The sequence below is a fragment of the Hypanus sabinus genome, chromosome 15, assembly GCF_030144855.1.
Source record: "Hypanus sabinus isolate sHypSab1 chromosome 15, sHypSab1.hap1, whole genome shotgun sequence".
Classification (NCBI taxonomy): domain Eukaryota; kingdom Metazoa; phylum Chordata; class Chondrichthyes; order Myliobatiformes; family Dasyatidae; genus Hypanus; species Hypanus sabinus.
The window spans coordinates 76,198,444-76,220,565 of NC_082720.1; the positions used below are offsets into that span (position 1 = coordinate 76,198,444).

Here is a 22,122-nt window from a genome sequence, read left to right on the forward strand (position 1 = left end):
CTGAGATGGCCTGTTTCCGTGCTGTGATTGTTATATGTTATATGGTTATATTTCAGGTCGAGACGCCTCATCAGGACTCCATTATGCTGAACTGTGATTGGCCTGATCACAAAGAGTAATGAATCTGCATTTAGAGAGGAGGTGCTGAAACTGTCTGATTGGTGCATGAATCACAAACTATCTTTCAACATCAAGAACATAAAAGAAATGATAATTGCCTTCATGTAGGCAAGAGGTCCCAAACAAGCTCCACTACTCCTAAATAGTGAGGTAGTGGAAAGTGTCTCCAGTTTTATGCTTTTGGAGATGAACATCACTGAGGAGCTCTCTTGGTCTGTCAACACAACCCCGATAGTAGGGAAAGCACAACAGCGACTATACTACCTGAAGTGCTTAAAGAAAGATAATTTGCCCCAAATATTGCTGACTAACTTTTATTGATGTGCAGTAGAGTGAATACTGACATACGGAATGACAGTGTGATACTCTAAAAGTAGCAAGACAGATCATAAAGTACTCCAAGGAGTGATTAGAATGGCTCAGCGCATCCTTGGGACTCCACTCCGGACCTGGAGACAATCTATAACTCTTGATACCTATGGCACGCTCATAACATCACTAAAGACCCATCCCATCCTAGACACGGTCTGTTCAATCTCTGCCATCTTGTAGGAGATACAGAAACATCTTATAAGACTGAAAGACAGCTTCTTCCCAAGGGCTGTTGTACAACTGACACCCTGGCTTGCTAATGTCCTTTGAGTGTTATGGACTACCGAGGCATAGAACATAGAACAGTACAGCACAGTACAGGCACCTCAGCCCACAATGTTGTGCCGACCCTCAAACCCTGCCTCACATATAACCCCCTACCTTAAATTCCTCCATATACCTGTCTAGTAGTCTCTTAAACTTCACTAGTGTATCTGCCTCCACCACTGACTCAGGCAGTGCATTCCACGCACCAACCACTCTCTGAGTGAAAACCCTTCCTCTAATATCCCCCTTGAACTTCCCTCCCCTTACCTTAAAGCCATGTCCTCTTGTATTGAGCAGTGGTGCCCTGGGGAAGAGGCGCTGGTTGTCCACTCTGTCTATTCCTCTTAATATCTTGTACACCTCTATCATGTCTCCTCTTATCCTCCTTCACTCCAAAGTATAAAGCCCTAACTCCCTTAATCTCTGATCATAATCCATACTCTCTAAACCAGGCAGCATCCTGGTAAATCTCCTCTGTACCCTTTCCAATGCTTCCACATCCTTCCTATACTGAGGCGAACAGAACTGGACACAGTACTCTAAGTGTGGCCTAACTAGAGTTTTATAGAGTTGCATCATTACATCGCGTCTCTTAAACTCTATCCCTCAACTTATGAAAGCTAACACCCCATAAGCTTTCTTAACTACCCTATCTACCTGTGAGGCAACTTTCAGGGATCTGTGGACATATACCCCCAGATCCCTCTGCTCCTCCACACTACCAAGTATCCTGCCAGTTACTTTATACTCTGCCTTGGAGTATGTCATTCCAAAGTGTACCACCTCACACTTCTCCAGGTTGAACTCCATCTGCCACTTCTCAGCCCACTTCTGCATCCTATCAATATCTCTCAGCAATCTTTGACAATCCTCTACACTATCTACAACACCACCAACCTTTGTATCGTCTGCAAACTTGCCAACCCACCCTTCTAACCCCACATCCAGGTCGTTAATAAAAATCACAAAAAGTAGAGGTTCCAGAACAGATTCTTGTGGGACACCACTAGTCATAACCTTCCAATATGAATGTACTCCCTCCACCATGACCCTCTGGTTTCTGCAGGCAAGCAAATTCTGAATCTATCTAGCCAAACTTCCCTGGATCCCATGCCTTCTGACTTTCTGAATAAGCCTACCGTGAGGTACCTTGTCAAATGCCTTGCTAAAATCCATGTAGATCACATCCACTGCACTACCCTCATCTATATGCCTGGTCACCTCCTCAAAGAACTCTATCAGGCTTGTTAGGCATGATCTGCCCTTCACAAAACCATGCTGACTGTCCCTGATCAGACCATGATTCTCTAAATGCCCATAGATCCTATCTCTAAGAATCTTTTCCAACAGCTTTCCCACCACAGACGTAAGAATCACTGGTCTATAATTACCTGGACTATCCCTACTACCTTTTTTGAACAAAGGGACAACATTCGCCTCCCTCCAATCCTCCGGTGCCATTCCCGTGGACAATGAGAACATAAAGATCCTAGCCAGAGGTTCAGCAATCTCTTCCTTTGCCTCATGGAGCAGCCTGGGGAATATTCCATCGGGCCCTGGGGACTTATCCGTCCTAATGTATTTTAACAACTCCAACACCTCCTCTCCCTTAATATCAACATGCTCCAGAACATCAACTCACTCATATTGTCCTCATCATCATCAAGTTCCCTCTCAGTGGTGAATACCGAAGAGAAGTATTCATTGAGGACCTCGCTCACTTCCACAGCCTCCAGGCATATCTTCCCACTTTTATCTCTAATTGGCCCTACCTTCACTCCTGTCATCCTTTTGTTCTTCACATAATTGAAGAATGCCTTGGGGTTTTCCTTTACCCTACTTGCCAAGGCCTTCTCATGCCTCCTTCTTGCTCTTCTCAGCCCCTTCTTTAGCTCCTTTCTTGCTACCCTATATTCCTCAATAGACCCATCTGATCCTTGCTTCCTAAACCTCCTGTATGCTGTCTTCTTCCACCTGACTAGATTTTCCACTTCACTTGTTCCTTCACCCTACCTTTCTTTATTTTCCTCACCAGGACAAATTTATCCCTAACATCCTGCAAGAGATCCTTAAACATCGACCACATGTCCATAGTACACTTCCCTGCAAAAACATCATCCCAATTCACACCCGCAAGTTCTAGCCTTATAGCCTCATAATTTACCCTTCCCCAATTAAAAATTTTTCTATCCTCTCTGATTCTATCTTTTTCCATGATAATGCTAAAGGTCAGGGAGCGGTGATCACTGTCCCCCAGATGCTCACCCACTGACCGATCTGTGACCTGACCCAGTTCGTTACCTAATACTAGATCTAGTATGGCATTCCCCCTAGTCGGTCTGTCAACATACTGTGACAGGAATCCATCCTGGACACACTTAACAAACTCTGCCCTGTCTAAACCCTTGGAACTAACCAAATGCCAATCAATATTAGGGAAGTTAAAGTCACCCATGATAACAACCCTGTTATTTTTGCACCTTTCCAAAATCTGCCTCCCAATCTGCTCCTCGGTATCTCTGCTGCTAGCAGGGGGCTTATAAATACCCCCAGTAGAGTAACTGCTCCCTTCCTGTTCCTGACTTCCACCCATACTGACTCAAAAGAGGATCCTGCTGCGTTAAAAAAAATTAAGCCATATTGCATACATTATAAATATCTGTTTTTCACAGATTGGCATAGTAACACAATCTTGTCTTGAGCAATGACAATAAAGTTCTCTTTTTTTCTAACTGCAGATAGGTTGCTGGTGAAACATGGTAAAATATATGGGTAATGTTTACCAAACCAGTGAAAGGTTGTGATGAAAATTGACTATTCTCATTGCCAAATGCTGAATAAATTTCCTGCAGCTTTAAAACAATGATGCCCAGTTGTCCAACATTACTATCTGCCAGCTATGACATGCCTCGAATATTAAAAAGTTATGGTGAAAGCATGACCTGGCAACTTTAATGATCCTGTAGAATTCTGGAGAGAATTATTAAACTTATCCCTCTGAGTACTGGTGGGTTGTTTAATAGCCGAATTTTGTGTATTTTTAAAAAATTCTGATCTTACTTATGTTTTATTATTCTTAATTCTGAAAGAGAGTGAATGGCTGGAGACTGAGAAACCATTTCCTTATACTAAAGCGCATAGGGCCTGAAATATTAGCTCCCTATTAACCATTGGACATTTTGGACTGACATGAGGCAAAATTCCTTTGGAATCACTGAAGAGAATTGCTATAACCCTAAAGAAGGCATTCAGTCCAAAGATTCTGTCCTGGTACCATCTTTCCCATACATTTGCTCACAAATGCTTGCAAATTACTTTCACCTTTGAAAGCCCTGATTGTCTTTCCTTCTAACACATCCTTTACAAGCTGATCATAACTTTTCCCTGTGGAAGAAAAATGGTTACACTTACAATTCCAGAAGCTGGGCATATTCAAGGCTGGGTCTGATAAAGTACTCTGGTTCAGGCAGGAAAGGGGACTTGAGGGATAGGACCTTCTCCAATGGCAGTGCTGAATGTCTTCAATTCTTTATCTAAATGATCAACTAAGCCACATTGGACAAGGTTTACTGCAATTCAGCTTTATGTGAATTTCCACAAAGGCTTTCTTCAGTGTTTTAAGAAAGATTTCTTCTATTATTAAACAGGTATTGAAAACGGTTACACTCTCCTGTTCAATTTAGGAATAAAAATATTGAAACAAATGCTGAGCAGGGGATAATAGACACAAATGCAGGAGGAACTCAACATCTATGTGGTGAAATAAACAGTCGATGTTTCAGGCTGAGAACCTCTATCAAGAGCAAGGAATACTGTTTCTCACTCCCACTACGTCCGCCACTTCCTGCCTGTCTGTTTTTAACTATGGGAGAGTCCCAGCCATCTGGAAATGGTTGGAGTGGACTTCTATTTGCTTTATAAAAGCCAACACACTGGAGTTCAAAACTGCACAGGAAGTTTTCTACAAATCCTTTTTGCAGCAGAACACCCCTGAGAAGACAAGAGCTGAATTCCCATTTGTTGAAATGTTACCTTCATCAACACTCTCATATCCTCCAACTCAACTTGACCACCTGCTCTTTCATCTGAAAATCGACAATAGAACCATCAGTAGATATGAAAAGAAGGACTGTGGCCTACATCCCTGACCAAGTTCTGAAGAAATACTAGAGATAGCAAGAAAGGTGAAGAATTTCATTCAATGCTTTCTTATTTATATTTCACAATATCTCAGAGTTACCAACATTTTGGAAACCTATCTTGTCATTGGTCTCAGTTAGACTGCTTTAGGGTCCAGCAATATGTTTTTTAAGATTTTTTTTAGATTTACAGAACTTCTTAGTTTTTCCTCATTTTATCAATGTGGGAAACAAATTAAAAACACTGACTGAACAAATGAGAAAGTTACATACTTGTCCTGTTATTGTTGGCAAACAATTTCTAAACAGAGCAGCTGTTGAAAGATTGTGGGAATTTAAAGAAATGCAGAAACAATACTGACATTTGCTGGCAGTTTATAATATTAAATATTTCTTTATCCAGAAAGTAAAAACTTAGATTCACTGGTTAATCTAAAACAACAGTGGACAGAGAGCTGAGACCAGGTATAACCTTCAGGTGTCATGACATGGGTAGTCGGTAGTTGGTCAAAGTCACACACATAGAACACAATCATTCTTTAAAATCCAGTTCATAGTTTAATAATACATTCACTTAGAGAGCGGTGAGAACGTGGAATGAGCCGCTGGTGGAAGTGATGGATACGGTTTCAGAATAAATTTGAATAAGTACTCCTGGACTCCTGGTTTGATGTTTGATATTCCATGTGTTGTTCACTCACTTTTTGCTGCATGCACAATTTATTCTTTTTACACGCGTTGAGTGATGGATGTTTTCTTTGAATGGGTTCCGTGGAGTTTTACTGTGCTGTGGCTGCCTGTAGGAGGATGAATCTCAGAGCTGTACACGCTTAGATAATAAATGTACTTTGAATCTTTGAATCTTACGTGGAGGAGAGGGGTATATAGAGGGCTATGATCCAGGTGCAGGTCGATATGATTAGGCTGAATAACAGCTCAGTATGAACTAGATGGGCCGAAGGGCCTGCTTCTGTGCTCCAACGTTCCAAAACTCTATCCTTGCGATTTAGTATTACTTATTAACCACATATTTACAACTATGAAATAGTACATAGGCATTTTTTTTTGCACACTGACAAGCTTGGAGACGCACAGAAATATGCAACAGCATAACCATTGGTTGTAATAAAGCCTTGATTGTTTTGCATTATTAATGTAGACAGGAACTTAAAACAGCAGATATTGACATGAGAGAGTGATGAAAATGTGACTGTGTAGGATTAGATGAGAAGTTTGCACATATTTCTATTTTATAGATGCATAGATACAAAATACTACTTTCTCCATATTGATCAAGACTATGAATGCTATTGCCATTACTGGCCTGACCAAAAACAGTATTGCTTCTGCACAATTAACTTATGTATATTGGCCTGTCAATCGCCATTTTATATAAAGACATTTTTATCAACACAAAGGAAGGAAAGTCATTAAATGGAACAATGGACAATGAAACAATCTCCTTTCAGTACATCACATGGAAGACCAGCACTGGAATGTTTTCCAAGACGTTTCTGTACCCAAAACATAATTGGCATTGTTCACCATGAGCATTAGATGGTACATTGTCTTTTAGAGATACCAAAGGAGAATGAGAACAGGAAATGTCAGAGTGTAGAATTGAAAGTGCTTCCCTTCACAATGTGTGAATGTCCCTTCACAGTCAATGTGCATTTACTTGTTTCACCATATCCCTCTGGAACTGAAGGGCAACACACTTCCTACATCTTCTGGGATCAGGAGTAAAATTTACAATTCCAATGACTGGTGAAGATAATCTATTGAAACCAGGTGAAGTAAGGGAAAATTTCAAAGATGGAGTGATCAATAAGACAGAAGAAGAAACGTATTTATGGTCTGAAACAAGCTGGTTTATGAAAGGAAATTTTGTTCATTAGGTGTATTAAAGTTCTTTAATGAAGATGTGGAAGCTATGGAGAGGGTACAGAGGAGATTTACCAGAATGTTGCCTGGATTGGAGAACAAGTCATATGAAGCAAGGTTAGCAGAGCTGGGACTTTTCTCTTTGGAGCGTAGAAGAATGAGAGGGGACTTGATAGAGGTCTACAAGATTATGAGAGGCATAGATAGGGTGGATAGTCAGTACCTGTTTCTAGGGCACCAATAGCAAACACCAGAGGGAATATATACAAAATTATGGGAGGGAAGTTTAGGGGAGACATCAAGGGTAAGTTTTTTACACAGAGGGTTGTGAGTGCCTGGATTGACTTGCCAGGGATGGTGGTGGAGGCTAAAATATTAGAGGTATTTAAGAGCCTCTTGGATAGGCACAGGGATGAAAGAAAAATGGAAGGTTCTGGGGTAGTGCGGGCTTAGTACTTTTTTTTAAGGAATATATGGGTCGGCACAACATGGAGGGTTGAAGGGCCTGTACTGTGCTGTAGTGTTTTATGGTTCTTTAACGATCAGCCAGCAGGATGGATAGAAGGCAGTCAGTAGATATAAATAGTGTGGATTTCCAAAAGGTATTAATCTTGCTTCGTTAAAGATTAGTGATGGGGTTATGCAGTCAAACTGGTTAACAAACAGAAAACAACAATGAGGGATAAACATATTGGTAAAATATAGCCAGTAGTATGCCTTAGGAATCAGGGATTGGGCATTAGCTACTTTTAATCTATAGTGTTTAGGTGAAGGTGATGATGTCACAAAATGAAATGGGAAAGCAATTTGTGAAGAGAACACAAGGAGATGTAAATGGATAAGTGATTGTACAAAAAGAGTGATTAAGTATAATGAGCAGAAATATGAAGTTATCAATCTTGGTATGAAGATTAAAATTGTATTCTATTATTTAAGTGGCATGAGAAATATCAATGACTGGAATTGCAATATAGAAAGAGGCGATGTGGCCCATCAAATCCATGCTAATTCCTTAAACATCAATTCCAGTAGTGCCATTTCCTCCCTGTTTCCCTGTAGCCCTTCCCTATTTGTGTGTTTTTTGAATGGCAGGAGCCAGGTCAGTTATCCTTTGATATCTTTTGCCATTCATCTACAATAAGGGACAATTTACTGTAGTCAATCAACCAGCAGTTCATAAGGATGTATGAAATTAGAGCAGCTTGCCGAGAACAACCCAGTCACAAGGAGAACTTGAAAACTCCACGCAAACGACACACAAGGTTAGCATCAAAACTGGTTAATTTGTGCTGTGAGGCAGCAGTACTAACAACTGCAACTTTGGGTCAAAATGTTCAGAGGCACACACACAGATAGAAAAACACATACAGTTAGCAAGAGGGTTCAGCAAATAATCAGAAAGATAAATACATTGTCAGCCTAACCAGCATGGGGATAGAGAACAAGAATAAGGAAGTCTTAGTAAAACTATACAAGAACATTGGTGAGACTGTATACAGCTTTGGCCTTGTTATTTAAGAAAGGAAGTATTTTGTTCGGAAGCAGTGGAGCAAAGTTTCAGTTGTTTGATTCCTGGGTTGATATCATTGAAACAATTAAGATTCTGAAAGTAACTTGGCAGAGCCGATTCTATGAAAGTGTCTAGAAGTAACTGGGAAGGATACTCTCAGGACAAGGAATTGCCAACGAGGAACTTCTTCCCTCAGAGATTTGTCAACCCTTGGAAATTTCTACTATACAGAACTGTAGATATTGTGTCAAAGATAAAATTTTGAGCCACAGCGAGTCAAGAGTTAAGATGATCTGGTTGAAATATTGGGGCCAAGTTCAGATTATTTTAATTTCTGAGGCAAAACATCAATACTCAATGGCTTATAAACAGTCTTTATGTTTGACATTAGTAGGAATTGTTTCCTTGACATAGGTGGCTACCCATGATTGTCACAAATTGTGTATGTGGTGAGGGTTGGCATAAGCTTCCATCTTGAGCTGAGACTGATGAATGTTCCCTTTCATGGTTTGTGATGTCATATTGATTTGCTATTGTATCATGGCCTTAAAGCACACAGCACACTGTGTATTATCCAGTATGAAACTGTCATGTCTAATTTAAACAGTCACTACTCACAGTTACTTTATTGGCAGATGTGCTGCTTTTACTCAAATCCACAGTGCAGTGAGCCGGATGGTTCAAGTTTATGTGGTTTTGCCGTAAATTGAAGAGATTTATTATTTTTCAATGACCCTAAAGACAGCTCACTTGGGTTATAACTGTGGTTTAAAATAATATTTTAACATCCAAATCATGTTCCAATGTGTGCATTGTGTGGTTGAATCTTCAATATGAATGCAATAGTTCGCAGAAGATGGTACCAGTTAAGTGCCATTTTAAAAAAATTGGCAATGTGCTAAACTGTTGCTGGAACTTCTGCTAGTTTCTATTTAGATAGGGGAGATTTTTTTTCAAGCATACAGATTTTAAGTAGCACACACATTTTGTGTTGCTGTAGAAAAATGAGTAGGACTGGTATTATGACAACCAATTAGTAGGGGTTTTGTATTCCAGGATTGGGGCTAACTAAATACACCAGAAAAATATCTGATGTTTGGCCTGAAATGATATCTTAGTTTTTATTTCCACAGACCTACTGAGCAACTTCAGCACGTTCTGTTTTTATTTCAGATTTCCAACATCTGCATTTTCTAATTTTCAGAAACTTATCACTGCCATTCACATGGTTTTTGCTGGCTCATCATTTTAATGTCATTCACTACCAGTGCCTCAGTGGGATGGACTTAAATCCTTTGAACATTTCTGTAATTTTTTTGCATGCCTTAGTGGCAAGACATTCAGGCATAGCCTCCCCAAATCTAGAGTTTCCCTCTTGTAATCCCCCTGTATTTACAGCTCCCTTCTAAATTTTAAACTACCAGACTTCTCCCGCTATACATCTTTACTTTTCTCTCATTTGAACCACCATATGAAATATTCTATGACAGAATCATTGAGTCTCCAAGCACAAAAGCAAGCTCTTTGACAACCAGTTCCATGCCAACTGTTATGCACTTCTCTATTAGTCCCATTTTCTGCACTTAGTCTGTTGCCCTTCATGCCAAGGCATTTCAAGTTCTTACCTAGATGCTTCTTAAATGTTGTGAGAGTTATTTACCTTGCCTACCTCATTAAGAAGTGTATTCCAGAATCCAAGCACATGTTATGTTGGAAGAAAGAAGTCCCACATATATTCCCTCTAAACCTCCTATCTATCAGTACATAATTATACTGTCATCTTTTGGATCATCTTCTTTCATCATGGGCACTAGCCTCCTCACCATCAAAGACATCTTCAAAAGTCGGTGCCTCAAGAAGACGGTATCCATTGCTCAGGACCCTCACCATCCAAGACATGCTCCCTTCTGATGACTACCAGCAGGGAGGAGCTACAGAAGCTAAGTTAGGATTTAGCTGATTTAGGAACAGCGTCTTCCTCAGATTTTTGAATCATCTGTGAACCATGAGCACTACCTCATTATTTTGTTTTTTGTATTATTTATATTTTTATATAATTCTCATTGCAACTTATGGAATCTTTTATGTATTGTGCTGTATTGCTGTTGCAAAGCAAGAAATTTCATGATATATGTCAATGATAATAAACCTGATTCTATAATGCCACCGAGAGAAAACGTCTGTAACTATCTACCCTCTATCTCTCTTATAATTTTGCACATCACTGAATCCAGCTCTACCTCTTCCATACAATGAGGATAAATGCAGCCTGTTACGTCTCTCATGCTGGGATCACACTCTGAACCTTCTCTGTACCTGCTCCAGTGCAAGTCCATCCTTCCCACGGTGTGGCCACAGAACTGCACAAGCAATTCAAGAACGAGCAAGTTTTGTAGAGATGATATACAAGAGATAGCAGGAACTGGAATCTGTAGCAACAAAAAACAAACTGCTGGAGGAGCTGAGGTGGTCAAGCACCATCTAGATACAGGGTCTCGACCTGTAACATCCCTTTGCCTCCACAGATGCTGTTTGACTCACTGAGCTTTTCCAGCAGTATCTCTTTGACTCTGGATTTATGTATCATCTCTCTAAAACTTAGGTCATGATATTCTATTTCGATTTGACAGACAGACATACTTCATTGATCCCGAGGGAAATTAGGTTTCATTACAGCTGCACCAAGAATAGTGAAGAAATATAGCAATCTAAAACCATAAATAATTAAATAATAATAAGTTAATCATGCCAAGTGGAAATAAGTCCAGAACCAGCCTATTGGCTCAGGGTGTCTGACACTTCGAGGGGGGAGTTGTAAAGTTTGATGGCCACAGGTAGGAATGACTTCCTATGCTGCTCAGTGTTACATCTCGGTGGAATGAGTCTCTGGCTGAATGTACTCCTGTGCCTAACCAGTACATTATGGAGTGGATGGGAGTCATTGTCCAAGATGGCATGCAACTTGGACAGCATCCTCTTTTCAGACACCACCGTCAGAGAATCTAGTTCCACCCCAACAACATCACTGGCCTTACAAATGAGTTTGTTGATTCTGTTGGTGTCTGCTACCCTCAGCCTGCTGCCCCAGCACACAACAGCAAACATGATTTGAATGCATTATTTGTTTTTTCTTCCATTTATCATCTCGTCACATTAGCATGACAAACATCAATGAATGACAAACTGACTTGATCATCTGTATCTTCACCCTAAAGATCCAAAGTGATGCATGTCCTTACCAGACCAGGATCTGGACAAGCATAACAATTAACTATAATTAACACAAACAAAAAGCTGAGATCAAACAATAAAGAATTCAATATTCTGTATCATACTGTCAAATCCAAAACTCAGAAGATCTGCGAGACTATGGAAGGATGAACCAGACTGGAAAGAACTGGAAGAGGTTGTCAAATTTCAAAGTCTCTCTTTATGATTGGAATACAATACAGGTACCATTCTGTAAATCTCCTCTGCATTCACTCCAGTGCAAGCACATCCTTCCTATAATGTGGTCACAGAACTGCACAGTAATTCAAGAATGACCCAAGTTTTGTAGCGATACAATACAAAAGACAGCAGGTGTAGGAATCTGTGGCAAAAAAAAACCCAGGTTGCTGGACGAACTCAGATGGTCAAGCAAGAGGATATATTTATTCATCACTGTTTCCACATTTTATGTCATTATTTAAATACAATAATTAGATTAAAGCCAGGAACTCACACAGACATGTACATATTGTATGTAGAAACGCTTTCAATGAGTCACCAGAATGCAACTCACATCTGGATAATGATTGCTTTTTTATATAAATAGTCTGTTTCTTTCATTAGATTATAGCCCGAAAGTGATGATGCATTGTTATTATCAGTTTGAGCCCATCATCTGAGCTTACAATATAATGTTTAACTAAAGGAGAGCTAAATTTTTGGAATTAGCTTCTTTTGTGTGAGACACTGAACTAGCTTGTCCAATCCTTCATAGTCTAAATTGCCAATTCACAATCCATGTTAGTTGTCTGGGAGACCAGAAAGCTTTAAAAATATTTTCAATTTTTAAAAATATTAGAGCCAGCTTCTACCTTCATTTAGTTGATGGCTGTAAGTACTTTGCTTTGCTGGCTGGTAACTTAGGCAAACAATTATATGGTTAATGTTCATCAGTTATATTTCCAGGAAAATCTTGGTGGAGCTGGATTGATGAATGGAGGAATAGGAAGTCTGAGGGATTCCACTTCCAAATGACAGACAGTGCTGGCTGGCTCGCTAAATGGTGAATTGTTCCACTGATCATGCCACCAATTGACTTGAAATTAAGGGAAGTACTCAGTGTACCACAACCAGCCTTGTTGTTGTGACAGATTTAAAAGAGTAACATCAGAATATGTAGAATATGGTGATGGGGTGGAGATACATCTCCACCAAAGGAGGTGTAAGGCCTTCCTCCTGTAGCCTGCAGGTCACCCTTGGGCAAGATGTGGCAGCTGCTTGTTCCTGCTGATCAGGGTCATGTGAAACCATGGTCGTATGAGCAGCCAGTGCATATCACAAGTCCTGGTTATGCAACCACTGAAGGCAGGCAGACAATCTCTGAAGAGTTTTGATAATGGTTGGGCCACCCATCTTGTAAAGACACTGTCCAGAAGATGGAAATGGCAAACCACTTCTGTAGAAAAACACTGGCAACACCAATCATGGACAAGACCATGAACACCCAGGTCATATGACATGACAGATAATGAAGGAATAAATATGTACTATAGTAGTATACTTGGTGCTCTGCTCAGTATTACTTCAACAAATAAATGGTCAAAAAGAGATTATATTGTTATTTCATTTATTTACTGATTATAGGATAGGTTCTTTCATTTTCTGAAAGGTTTCTACAATTATATTAAAAGCAAGAGGATAGTGAGAGATAAAATTGGCCCCTTAGAGAATCAGAGTGGTCAGCTATGTGTGGAGCTGAGGGAGATGGGAGAGATTTTGAACGATTTCTTCTCTTCGGTATTCACTAAGGAGAAGGATATCGAATTGTGTAAGATGTGGGAAACAAGTAAGGAAGTTATGGAACCTATGACAATTAAAGAGGTGGAAGTACTGGTGCTTTTAAGAAATTTAAAAGTGGATAAATCTCCGGATCCTGACAGGATATTCGCCAGGATCTTGAGGGAAGTTTGTGTAGAAATAGCAGGAGCTCTGACAGAGATCTTTAAGATGTCATTAGAAACAGGGATTGTGCTGGAGGATTGGTGTATTGCTCATGTGGTTCCATTGTTTAAAAAGGGGTCTAGAAGTAAGCCTAGCAATTATAGACCTGTCAGTTTGACATCAGTGGTGGGTAAATTAATGGAAAGTATTCTTAGAGATAGTATTAACAATTATCTGGATAGACGGGATCTGATTAGGAGTAGCCAGCATGGATTTGTGCGTGGAAGGTCATGTTTATAACCATATAACCATATAACAATCACAGCACTGAAACAGGCCATCTTGGCCCTCCTAGTCCGTGCCAAACCCTTAATCTCACCTAGTCCCACCTACCCGCACTCAGCCCATAATCCTCCACTCCTTTCCTGTCCATATACCTATCCAATTTTACCTTAAATGCCACAACTGAACTGGCCTCTACTACTTCTACAGGAAGCTCATTCCACACAGCTATCACTCTTTGAGTAAAGAAATACCCCCTCATGTTTCCCTTAAACTTCTGCCTCCTAACTCTCAAATCATGTCCTCTAGTTTGAATCTCCCCTACTCTCAATGGAAACAGCCTGTTCACGTCAACTCTATCTATCCTTCTCAAAATTTTAAATACCTCGATCAAATCCCCCCTCAACCTTCTACACTCCAATGAATAGAGACCTAACTTGTTCAACCTTTCTCTGTAACTGAAGTGCTGAAACCCAGGTAACATCCTAGTAAATCGTCTCTGCACTCTCTCTAATTTATTGATATCTTTCCTATAATTCCGTGACCAGAACTGCACACAATATTCCAAATTTGGCCTTACCAATGCCTTGTACAACTTTAGCATTACATCCCAACTTCTGTACTCAATGCTTTGATTTATAAAGGCCAGTGTTCCAAAAGCCCTCTTCACCACCCTATCTACATGAGACTCCACTTTCAGGGAACTATGCACAGTTATTCCTAGATCTCTCTGTTCCTCTGCATTCCTCAATGCCCTACCATTTACCCTGTATGTTCTATTTGGATTATTCCTGCCAAAATGTAGAACCTCACACTTCTCAGCATTAAACTCCATCCGCCAACGTTCAGCCCATTCTTCTAACCGGCATAAATCTCCCTGCAAGCTTTGAAAATCCATCTCATTATCCACAACACCTCCTACCTTAGTATCATCGGCATACTTACTAATCCAATTTACCACCCCATCATCCAGATCATTTATGTATATTACAAACAACATTGGGCCCAAAACAGATCCCTGAGGCACCCCGCTAGTCACCGGTTTGTTTGACAAACCTTATTGAATTTTTTGAAGAAGTTACGAGGAATGTTGACGAGGGTAAGGTCGTGGATGTAGTCTATATGGACTTCAGCAAAGCCTTTGACAAAGTTCCACATGGAAGGTTAGTTAAGAAGGTTCAGTCATTAGGTATTAATGCTGGAGTAATAAAATGGATTCAACAGTGGCTAGATGGGAGATGCCAGAGAGTAGCGGTGGATAATTGTTTATCGGGATGGAGGCCATTTATCACCCATCTCTAACTGTCCTTGGAATGGGTTGATGAACTGGCTTCTTAGCCCACTGCAATCTCTGTGGGTGACTATTCACACACTGTGATGTTAGGTAAGGAGTTCCAGTATTTTAACCCAGCAGCAAGATAGGAATGGTGATAGATTTCCATTTTAGGATGAAGTAAGTCTTAGAAAACAAATTGCATTTGGTGATAATCCCAAAAACCCTGGAGGCAGCAGCCCTAGTTCATGGGGATGCTATCAAACAAAGATGTGCAAGTTCCTGTATTGAAATTGGCCATCACATTTACAGTATTTATTTGACGACAAGAAAATGCTTACATAGGAAGGTATGACCTGAACAACAGGGATGGATTATACATGAACCAGAGTGGGAAGAATATCCTTGCAGGCAGATTTTCTAGAACAGTTGGGGAAGGTTTATGCTAAGTCAGCAGGGGAATGGGAAACTGAGTGATAATGCTGAAGATAGAGCTGTTGGATTACAAGCAGAGGTAGTGAGCAATGAGACTGTCAGGAAGGACAGGCAGATGATCGGGCAGAATTGCAGTCAGTAGTATGAGTTGCAGTGTAAAAGCAGGCCAAAATCAAAAAGGGTGTTATACTTGAATGCACCCAGTATACAGAATTAGGTAGATGATCTTGTAGCGTAAGTAGATTTTGGCAGAAGTGGTTATCACTGAATCATTGCTGGAAGAAGATTAAAGTTGGGAGCTTAACATCCAAGGATACACATTGTATCGAAAGGATGAGCAAGTAGGCAGAAGGAGTGGGTGTGGTTCTGTTGGTAAAAAATAAAATGAAATTCTTAGAAAAAGGTGACATAGAATCAGAAGGTGTAGAATCGTTGTGGCTAGAGTTAAGGAAATGCAAGTGTAAAGAGACCCTGGTGGGAGTTACATGCAGGCCTCCAAACATACCAAAGATGAGATCTACAAATTACAATAGAAGGTAGAAACAGCATGTCAAAAGGGCAATGTTACGATAGTTATGGGGGTTTTCAACATGCAGGTTGATTTGGAAAATCAGGTTGGCACTGATTTTGGATCCCAAGAGAAGGATTTGTAGGGTGCCTATGAGATGGTGTTTTAGAACAGCTTAAGGTTGAGCTCAATGGGGTAAATGCAATTCTGGATTGGGTGTTGTGTAATGAAGTAGATTTGATCAGAGAGCTTAAGTTAAAGGAACCGGGGCAGAAGTGAATGTAGTTGCTATTACTAGGATGAAGGTGCTTTGGAAGCTGAAGGGACTGAAGGATAGATAAGTCACCTGGACTAGATGGGCAACACCCCAGGTTTCTGAAAGAGGTAGTTGAACAGATTGTGGTGGCATTAGTTATGACCTTTCAAGAATCACTAGATTCTAGCATGGTTCCAGTAGACTGGAAAATTGCAAATGTCACTCCACTCTTCAAGTAGGGAGGGTGGTGGAAGAAAGCAAAATATAGGCCAGTTAGCCTGACCTCAGTGATTGAGAAGATGTTGGAGTTGATTTTTAAGGATGGCATATTGGGGTACTTGGTGTAGTGTAGGCCTCCGTTAGTCTCGATAGACCATGGATTTGCACCTTCCAGGGCACAAGCATGGACAAGGTTTTTTTTATGGAAGACCAGCAGTTGCCCAAACTGCAAGTCAATGTTGCCACCAATGTTGTTCAAGGGAAGGGCATTAGGACCCATACAGCTTGGCACCAGTGTCATCGCAGAGCAATGTGTGGTTAAGTGCCTTGCTCAAGGAAACACATGCAAGCCTCAGCCAAGGCTCGAACCAGCAACCTTCAGATAACTAGACGAATGCCTTAACCACTTGGCCACGTGCCAGTGGGGTACTTGGAGGCACATAATGAAATAGGTCTTAAGGGAGAATCTTGCCTAACAAATCTGTTGGAATTCTTTGAGGAATTAACAAGCAGGACAGACAAAGGAGAATTGGTGGATGTTGTTTACTTGGATTTTCAGAAGGCCTTGGACAAGCTGCTGCACATGAGGCTGCTTAGTATGATAAGAGTCCATGGTATTACAGGATAGAGCATTGGCTGATTGGCAGGAGACAAAGAGTGGTAAGAAGGGGAGCGTTTTTAGATTATTTACCAGTGACTAGTGGTGTTTCGCAGGGGTCTGTGTTGAGACTGCTTCTTTTCATGTTGCATGTCAATGATTTTGATGATGGAATTGATGGCTTTGTGGCCAGGTTTGTGGATGATACGAAGATATGTGGAGTGGCAGGTGGTGTAGGAGAAGCAGGAAGGATTTGGACAGATTAGGAGAATGGGCAAAGAATTGGTAGATGAAATACAGTGTTGGGAAGTGTATGGCATATACGTTGATAGAAGGAATAAAAGTGTAGTCTATTTTCTAAACAGGGAGCAAATGAAAAAAATCAGAGGTGCAAGGGGGTCTGGGAGTCCCCATGTGGCACCCACTGAAGTTTAACTTGTATATTGATTCAATGGTAAGGAAGGGAAATGCAATGTTAGCATTAATTTCCAGATGACTAAAATATAAAAACAAGGGTGTAAAGCTGAGTCTTTATCAGGCACCGGTGAGGCCTCACTTGAGTATTGCGAGCAGTTTTGAGCCTCTTATCTAGGAAGGGATGTGCTGAAACTGGAGAGGGTTCAAAGGAGATTCATGAAAATTATTTTGGATATGAGGAGCATTTGATTGTTCTGGATCTGCACTCACCGGAATTTAGAAGGAAGAGGAGGTTTCTCATTGAAACCTATCAAAAATTGGAAGATTTAAATAGAGGGAATGTGGAGAGAGGATATTTTCTATGGGGGGAGGGAGCCTAGGACCAGAGGGCACAATCTCTGAGTAGCGTTCATCCTTTTAGAAGAGAGATGAGGAGGAATTTATTTAGCTAGAAAGTGGTGAATCTGTGGGATTTGTTGCTGCTGGTGACTGTGGAGGTCAGGTCATTTAAGGTGGAGGATGATAGATTCTTGATAAGTTAGGGCATGAATGGTTATGGGGAGAAGGCTGGAGAATGGGGTGGAAAGGTGGCATATATGTACCTTGATAATGAATTTATCTTGAACTTTGAAGGGAAATGGATTTGCCACCATGAAATGGAGGAACTGAGTTAATGGGCCAAATGGCCTAATTCTGCTCCTATGTCTTATGGGAGGACGAACTACAATATTGATCTGTACAAGCACACAGACTGTTTCAGAGTTATAGAATTGTGGAGCCATAGCCTCATACAGCATAAATCAGAGCCTTTGCCCTATCATGTCCATGCCACTCACCTACACTAATCTATAGGCTTCTTAAATGCTGTGAGAGTATCTGCCCCCAACACCAATTCAGTCAGTACATTCCACACTGCAACCACTCTGTGTAAAAAGAAATCCTCTCAGATCCCACCTCTCACCTTTAACCTACGCTTTCTTGTCTTCGACACTTCCACCATGAGAGAAAGATTTTTACTCACTACCCTGCCTATCCCTCTCATAAATTTATTTACCATTTTCCAATCACTCCTCAGCCTCCTCTGGTCCAGAGAAAATAAACCAGCCTATTCAGTCTCTCCTTATAATTGAAATGCTACAACCTACGCAACGTCCTAGTGAATCTCCTTTCAATACAATCACATCCTTACCATAGTGTAGCAAACACAAGTGCACACAGCACCCCAGGTGTGGCCCAACCAGTGGTTTATATAGTTATAACACAGCTTCTCTGCTCTTATATTCGTTGCCACAGCCAATGAAAACAAGTGTCCCATATACCTTCTTCATCACCTTATCCATCAACGCTGCCTTTTTCAGTTACCTAAGGCTAAATTGAACGTAGGATCTTACTAGCAATTCATTAGTTATATGTATACTTCAAAACTTCATGAGAGCATGCTATGTTTCTACTTAAAGGTTCTCAGGAGTTTTATATATGTCACATTTGATTAAAATAAATAGCACTTTCCTCAGCGCTCCTGAATACATTGATTCATTTTACAGGCACAGTATACTCAAGCATTCTTTATAAATGGAGGAAATAGGAATATATTGAGACAAAAGGGATCTTCAGAACCAAGCCTGATCTTGTAGTCATCCAATACTCACAGATGTACTTACATTAAGTATTTTTATAGAGCAAATCATGGGTAAATAGTAGTTTTTTAATTTAGAGACATTGGAACCAATTAAAACAGCCTTACTCTTACCTGATTGTGAGTTAAAAAAAACCCTCCCTGAATTGTTTTCTCACTGGAATCTCAATGAATCACACTTGGGTCCCAGAAGAGGGGTGCTTCTTTTCCTGAATTGCAGTCTGTGTGAAATCCTCATTTTTGACTGCAAGTTGTAATGGCAACGTCTTTTAATTTGACAAACTTTGTGTGTGTGTGTGTGTGTGTGTGTGTGTGTGTGTGTGTGTGTGTGTGTGTACAAGTGCTCATGCACGTATCTGTGTGTGAGAGGGGTAGGTTAGAACTTCAGAGCACTGGAATAAATGAAATTCATTGATGTTGTCAGAGACAGAGGTGATGATTTTGGTTGTAGGAGGAGACAGAGAAGAAGGAAAACATAAAAAGTTGGTTAAAGATGTTAAACATTTAGGATTAATTTTGTGCAGAAATATGTAAGAACATTTATCTATGTTCTTAGATAAAGAATGAGCTTATTCATTAGCTTCTGCTCATGATGGTTTCAGATTAATTGATGTCACAGTTGAACATACAAGCAGAGACATGTTACTTGACGGTTAACTGAACTTAGAGCTTTCAGTGTATGACTTACATATGTTCCAGCAATTATATCTCGCATCTATAGTATGGAGAATTTTAATTTGCAGGTAATAGTCCAAGAGAATTTCCAGCTATATACCTACACCAATACATAGCACTGCGGTTATTCTTAAGTTACTGTGTTCCCTGAATCTGCCCAGTTATTAAGTATCGGTATTAGGAAGTGAGCTGAGCCTTGGAAATATTACAGCTTAGTCATATGATCAATATCACTGTTGTGCACTGAACAGCATGCTTCCAGAAGAATATATCAGTAGAAATAGAGTGAGACGCACTGACCTGAAAGTCTTTTTTCTCTTGTGTTTTTCCAGAATATATCCCATGCTTTGTTGGTGGAATCCTTAATGTGTTCACTGAAGGACCGTCTTAACGGAGATTTGGAGTAGTGAGCCATTCCCTACTTGTCACTCTGCTGAATCCCACAGACATGCACATAAACACACATTCACACACACTCACACACGCATACAAGCACAAAACTGTTTCTATTCCATTAAGGAGCTAGACGTTTAGAGAGAGAGAGAGAAAGAGAGAGTGAGAGACAGAGAGAGAAAGGGGAAGAGAGAGACAACGGAGAGAGACAGAGAGAAAAAAAATTTCCACTAAAGACACCAGATGCAGAACTGCAGCCTGCAAGTAAAAAGAGCCAGTTTGTAACAAACAGACTGGGTCAAACCATTTCCTGATGTGGAGAGAAGTTGTTAGTAATCTGCTGACACCCTTCTGCAGAAACCTCCCCTCCAGTGCTTTGGGGTCAGGCCAGGCTGGAAAGGAAACAGCAGCCCATTGGGGTGCCCCCTCCCCTCCTCTCCCAACTAAACACAGCCGTGCATCACAGCTGCCACACTGTACACTTGAATGAGAGTCAGACATTCGAAAAGAAATGTTACAAGACAAACATTTGGACGCACAGGGCTTTAATAACTCTTAAAACTGCGTGAACAGTTTTTCATAATATAATCCATTGATATGTGACAGGAGTTCTGTTTTTGACACAGCTGATCCATTTCAGTGTTTTTTTAATCTGAAGATGAATTCATAGTTACCATAATTTCTGGAGTAGATGTAATACAATTCTGATAACATGACATTTAAAGAGAAAATGCAGTTTTTGGATCTTTTGTACTTTGTTATGCTTTTCAGCTTAAAATTATTTTAAAAATCTTGCTCTTCTTTATCTTTGGAAATATTGTCAAAATGCTGTAAATTGGTAAATTAGACCCAAAGGAGACACAAATGACAGCAGTGTTGGAATCTGGAGCAAAAGCAAAGATTGCTGCAAGCATTCAATGGGTCAAGCAGCGTCTGTGGAGGGAAAAGTACGGGTAATGCTTCAGGTAGAGACTATTGCATCTAATTCTGATACAGGGTTAGATCTAAACTGGTGAGCATTCCTTTGCTTCCCTGGAAGTTGATTGATCTATACTGGCTTGGCATTTGGGCGTAAGAAAATGATAGCAAAGGTTTGTTAAGTCCATAAGACATAAGAGTAGAATTAGGCTATTCGGCCCATCGAGTTTCTCCTCCATTCCATCACAGCTGATTTATTATCTCTCTCAACCCTATTATCCTACCTTCTCTTTGTAACTTTTTATGCCCTTACTAATCAAGCACTCAACAACCTCTGCTTTAAATATACACAATGACTTGGTCTTCAAAGCCATCTGTGGCAATGAATTGCACAGATTCATCACCATCTTGCTAAAGAAATTCCTCCACTTCTCTGTCTAAAGGGACTGGCTGCCTATAACTAGTGGTGTCTACAGGGATCAGTTCTGTTTGTAACATACTGTACATGAATGATTTGGATGTGGATGTAGGAGGCGTGATCAGTAAGCTCACAGATTGCACGAAGATTGATAGAGTTGATGATAGTGTGGAGGATATTGTTAGGCAATAGGATGATAGAAATGTGCTGGTGAAATGGCTGAGAAAAGGCGTATGCACTTTAATCCAGATGAATGTGAGTTGATGGAATTTGGGAGTACCAATAAAGCCAGGAAACAATCCAGGAATGGTAAGATCCTAGGGAGTATTCAATAATAGTGGGACCTTAGTATGCAGATCCAAAAATCCACTCATTGAAGCCACAACTTGTTGACCTATGATCTTATGTCTCATGAAAAAGGAATGTAGTCCACAGGTGTTTTACAATGATCCAACAACAGGTTCCTCAAGATAGCTTTCATCTTGCTCTATGCAGCTACAAAAGCAGAACCTAGTACCACAATTCGTCTTCATGGTGATAAAAACAAACTTCCCAAAACGTAATAGCCTCTGGCTCTCTGAAAGTTAGTTGAAAGGAACTGTTGTTCATATAAAAATGACCTGAATTTCTTCCTCATAACTAAAGCAGTGT

General features: G+C 40.4%; 1 protein-coding gene across 2 annotated transcripts in view; it reads right to left on the reverse strand.

Moving 5' to 3' along the window:
- Positions 1 to 20,417, reverse strand: part of si:dkeyp-23e4.3 (rho GTPase-activating protein 7) — a 191,065-nt gene extending 170,648 nt beyond the window's left edge. The window contains exon 1 of one of the 2 annotated variants that reach the window (XM_059990530.1): positions 20,043 to 20,417. In XM_059990530.1, the coding sequence (XP_059846513.1) occupies positions 20,043 to 20,157 (115 nt within the window). In that variant the 5' untranslated portion in view covers positions 20,158 to 20,417. The remainder of the gene's footprint in view (positions 1 to 20,042) is intronic. The other variant, XM_059990531.1, reaches the window with a different exon arrangement.
- Between the last annotated feature and the right edge of the window lie 1,705 nt (positions 20,418 to 22,122).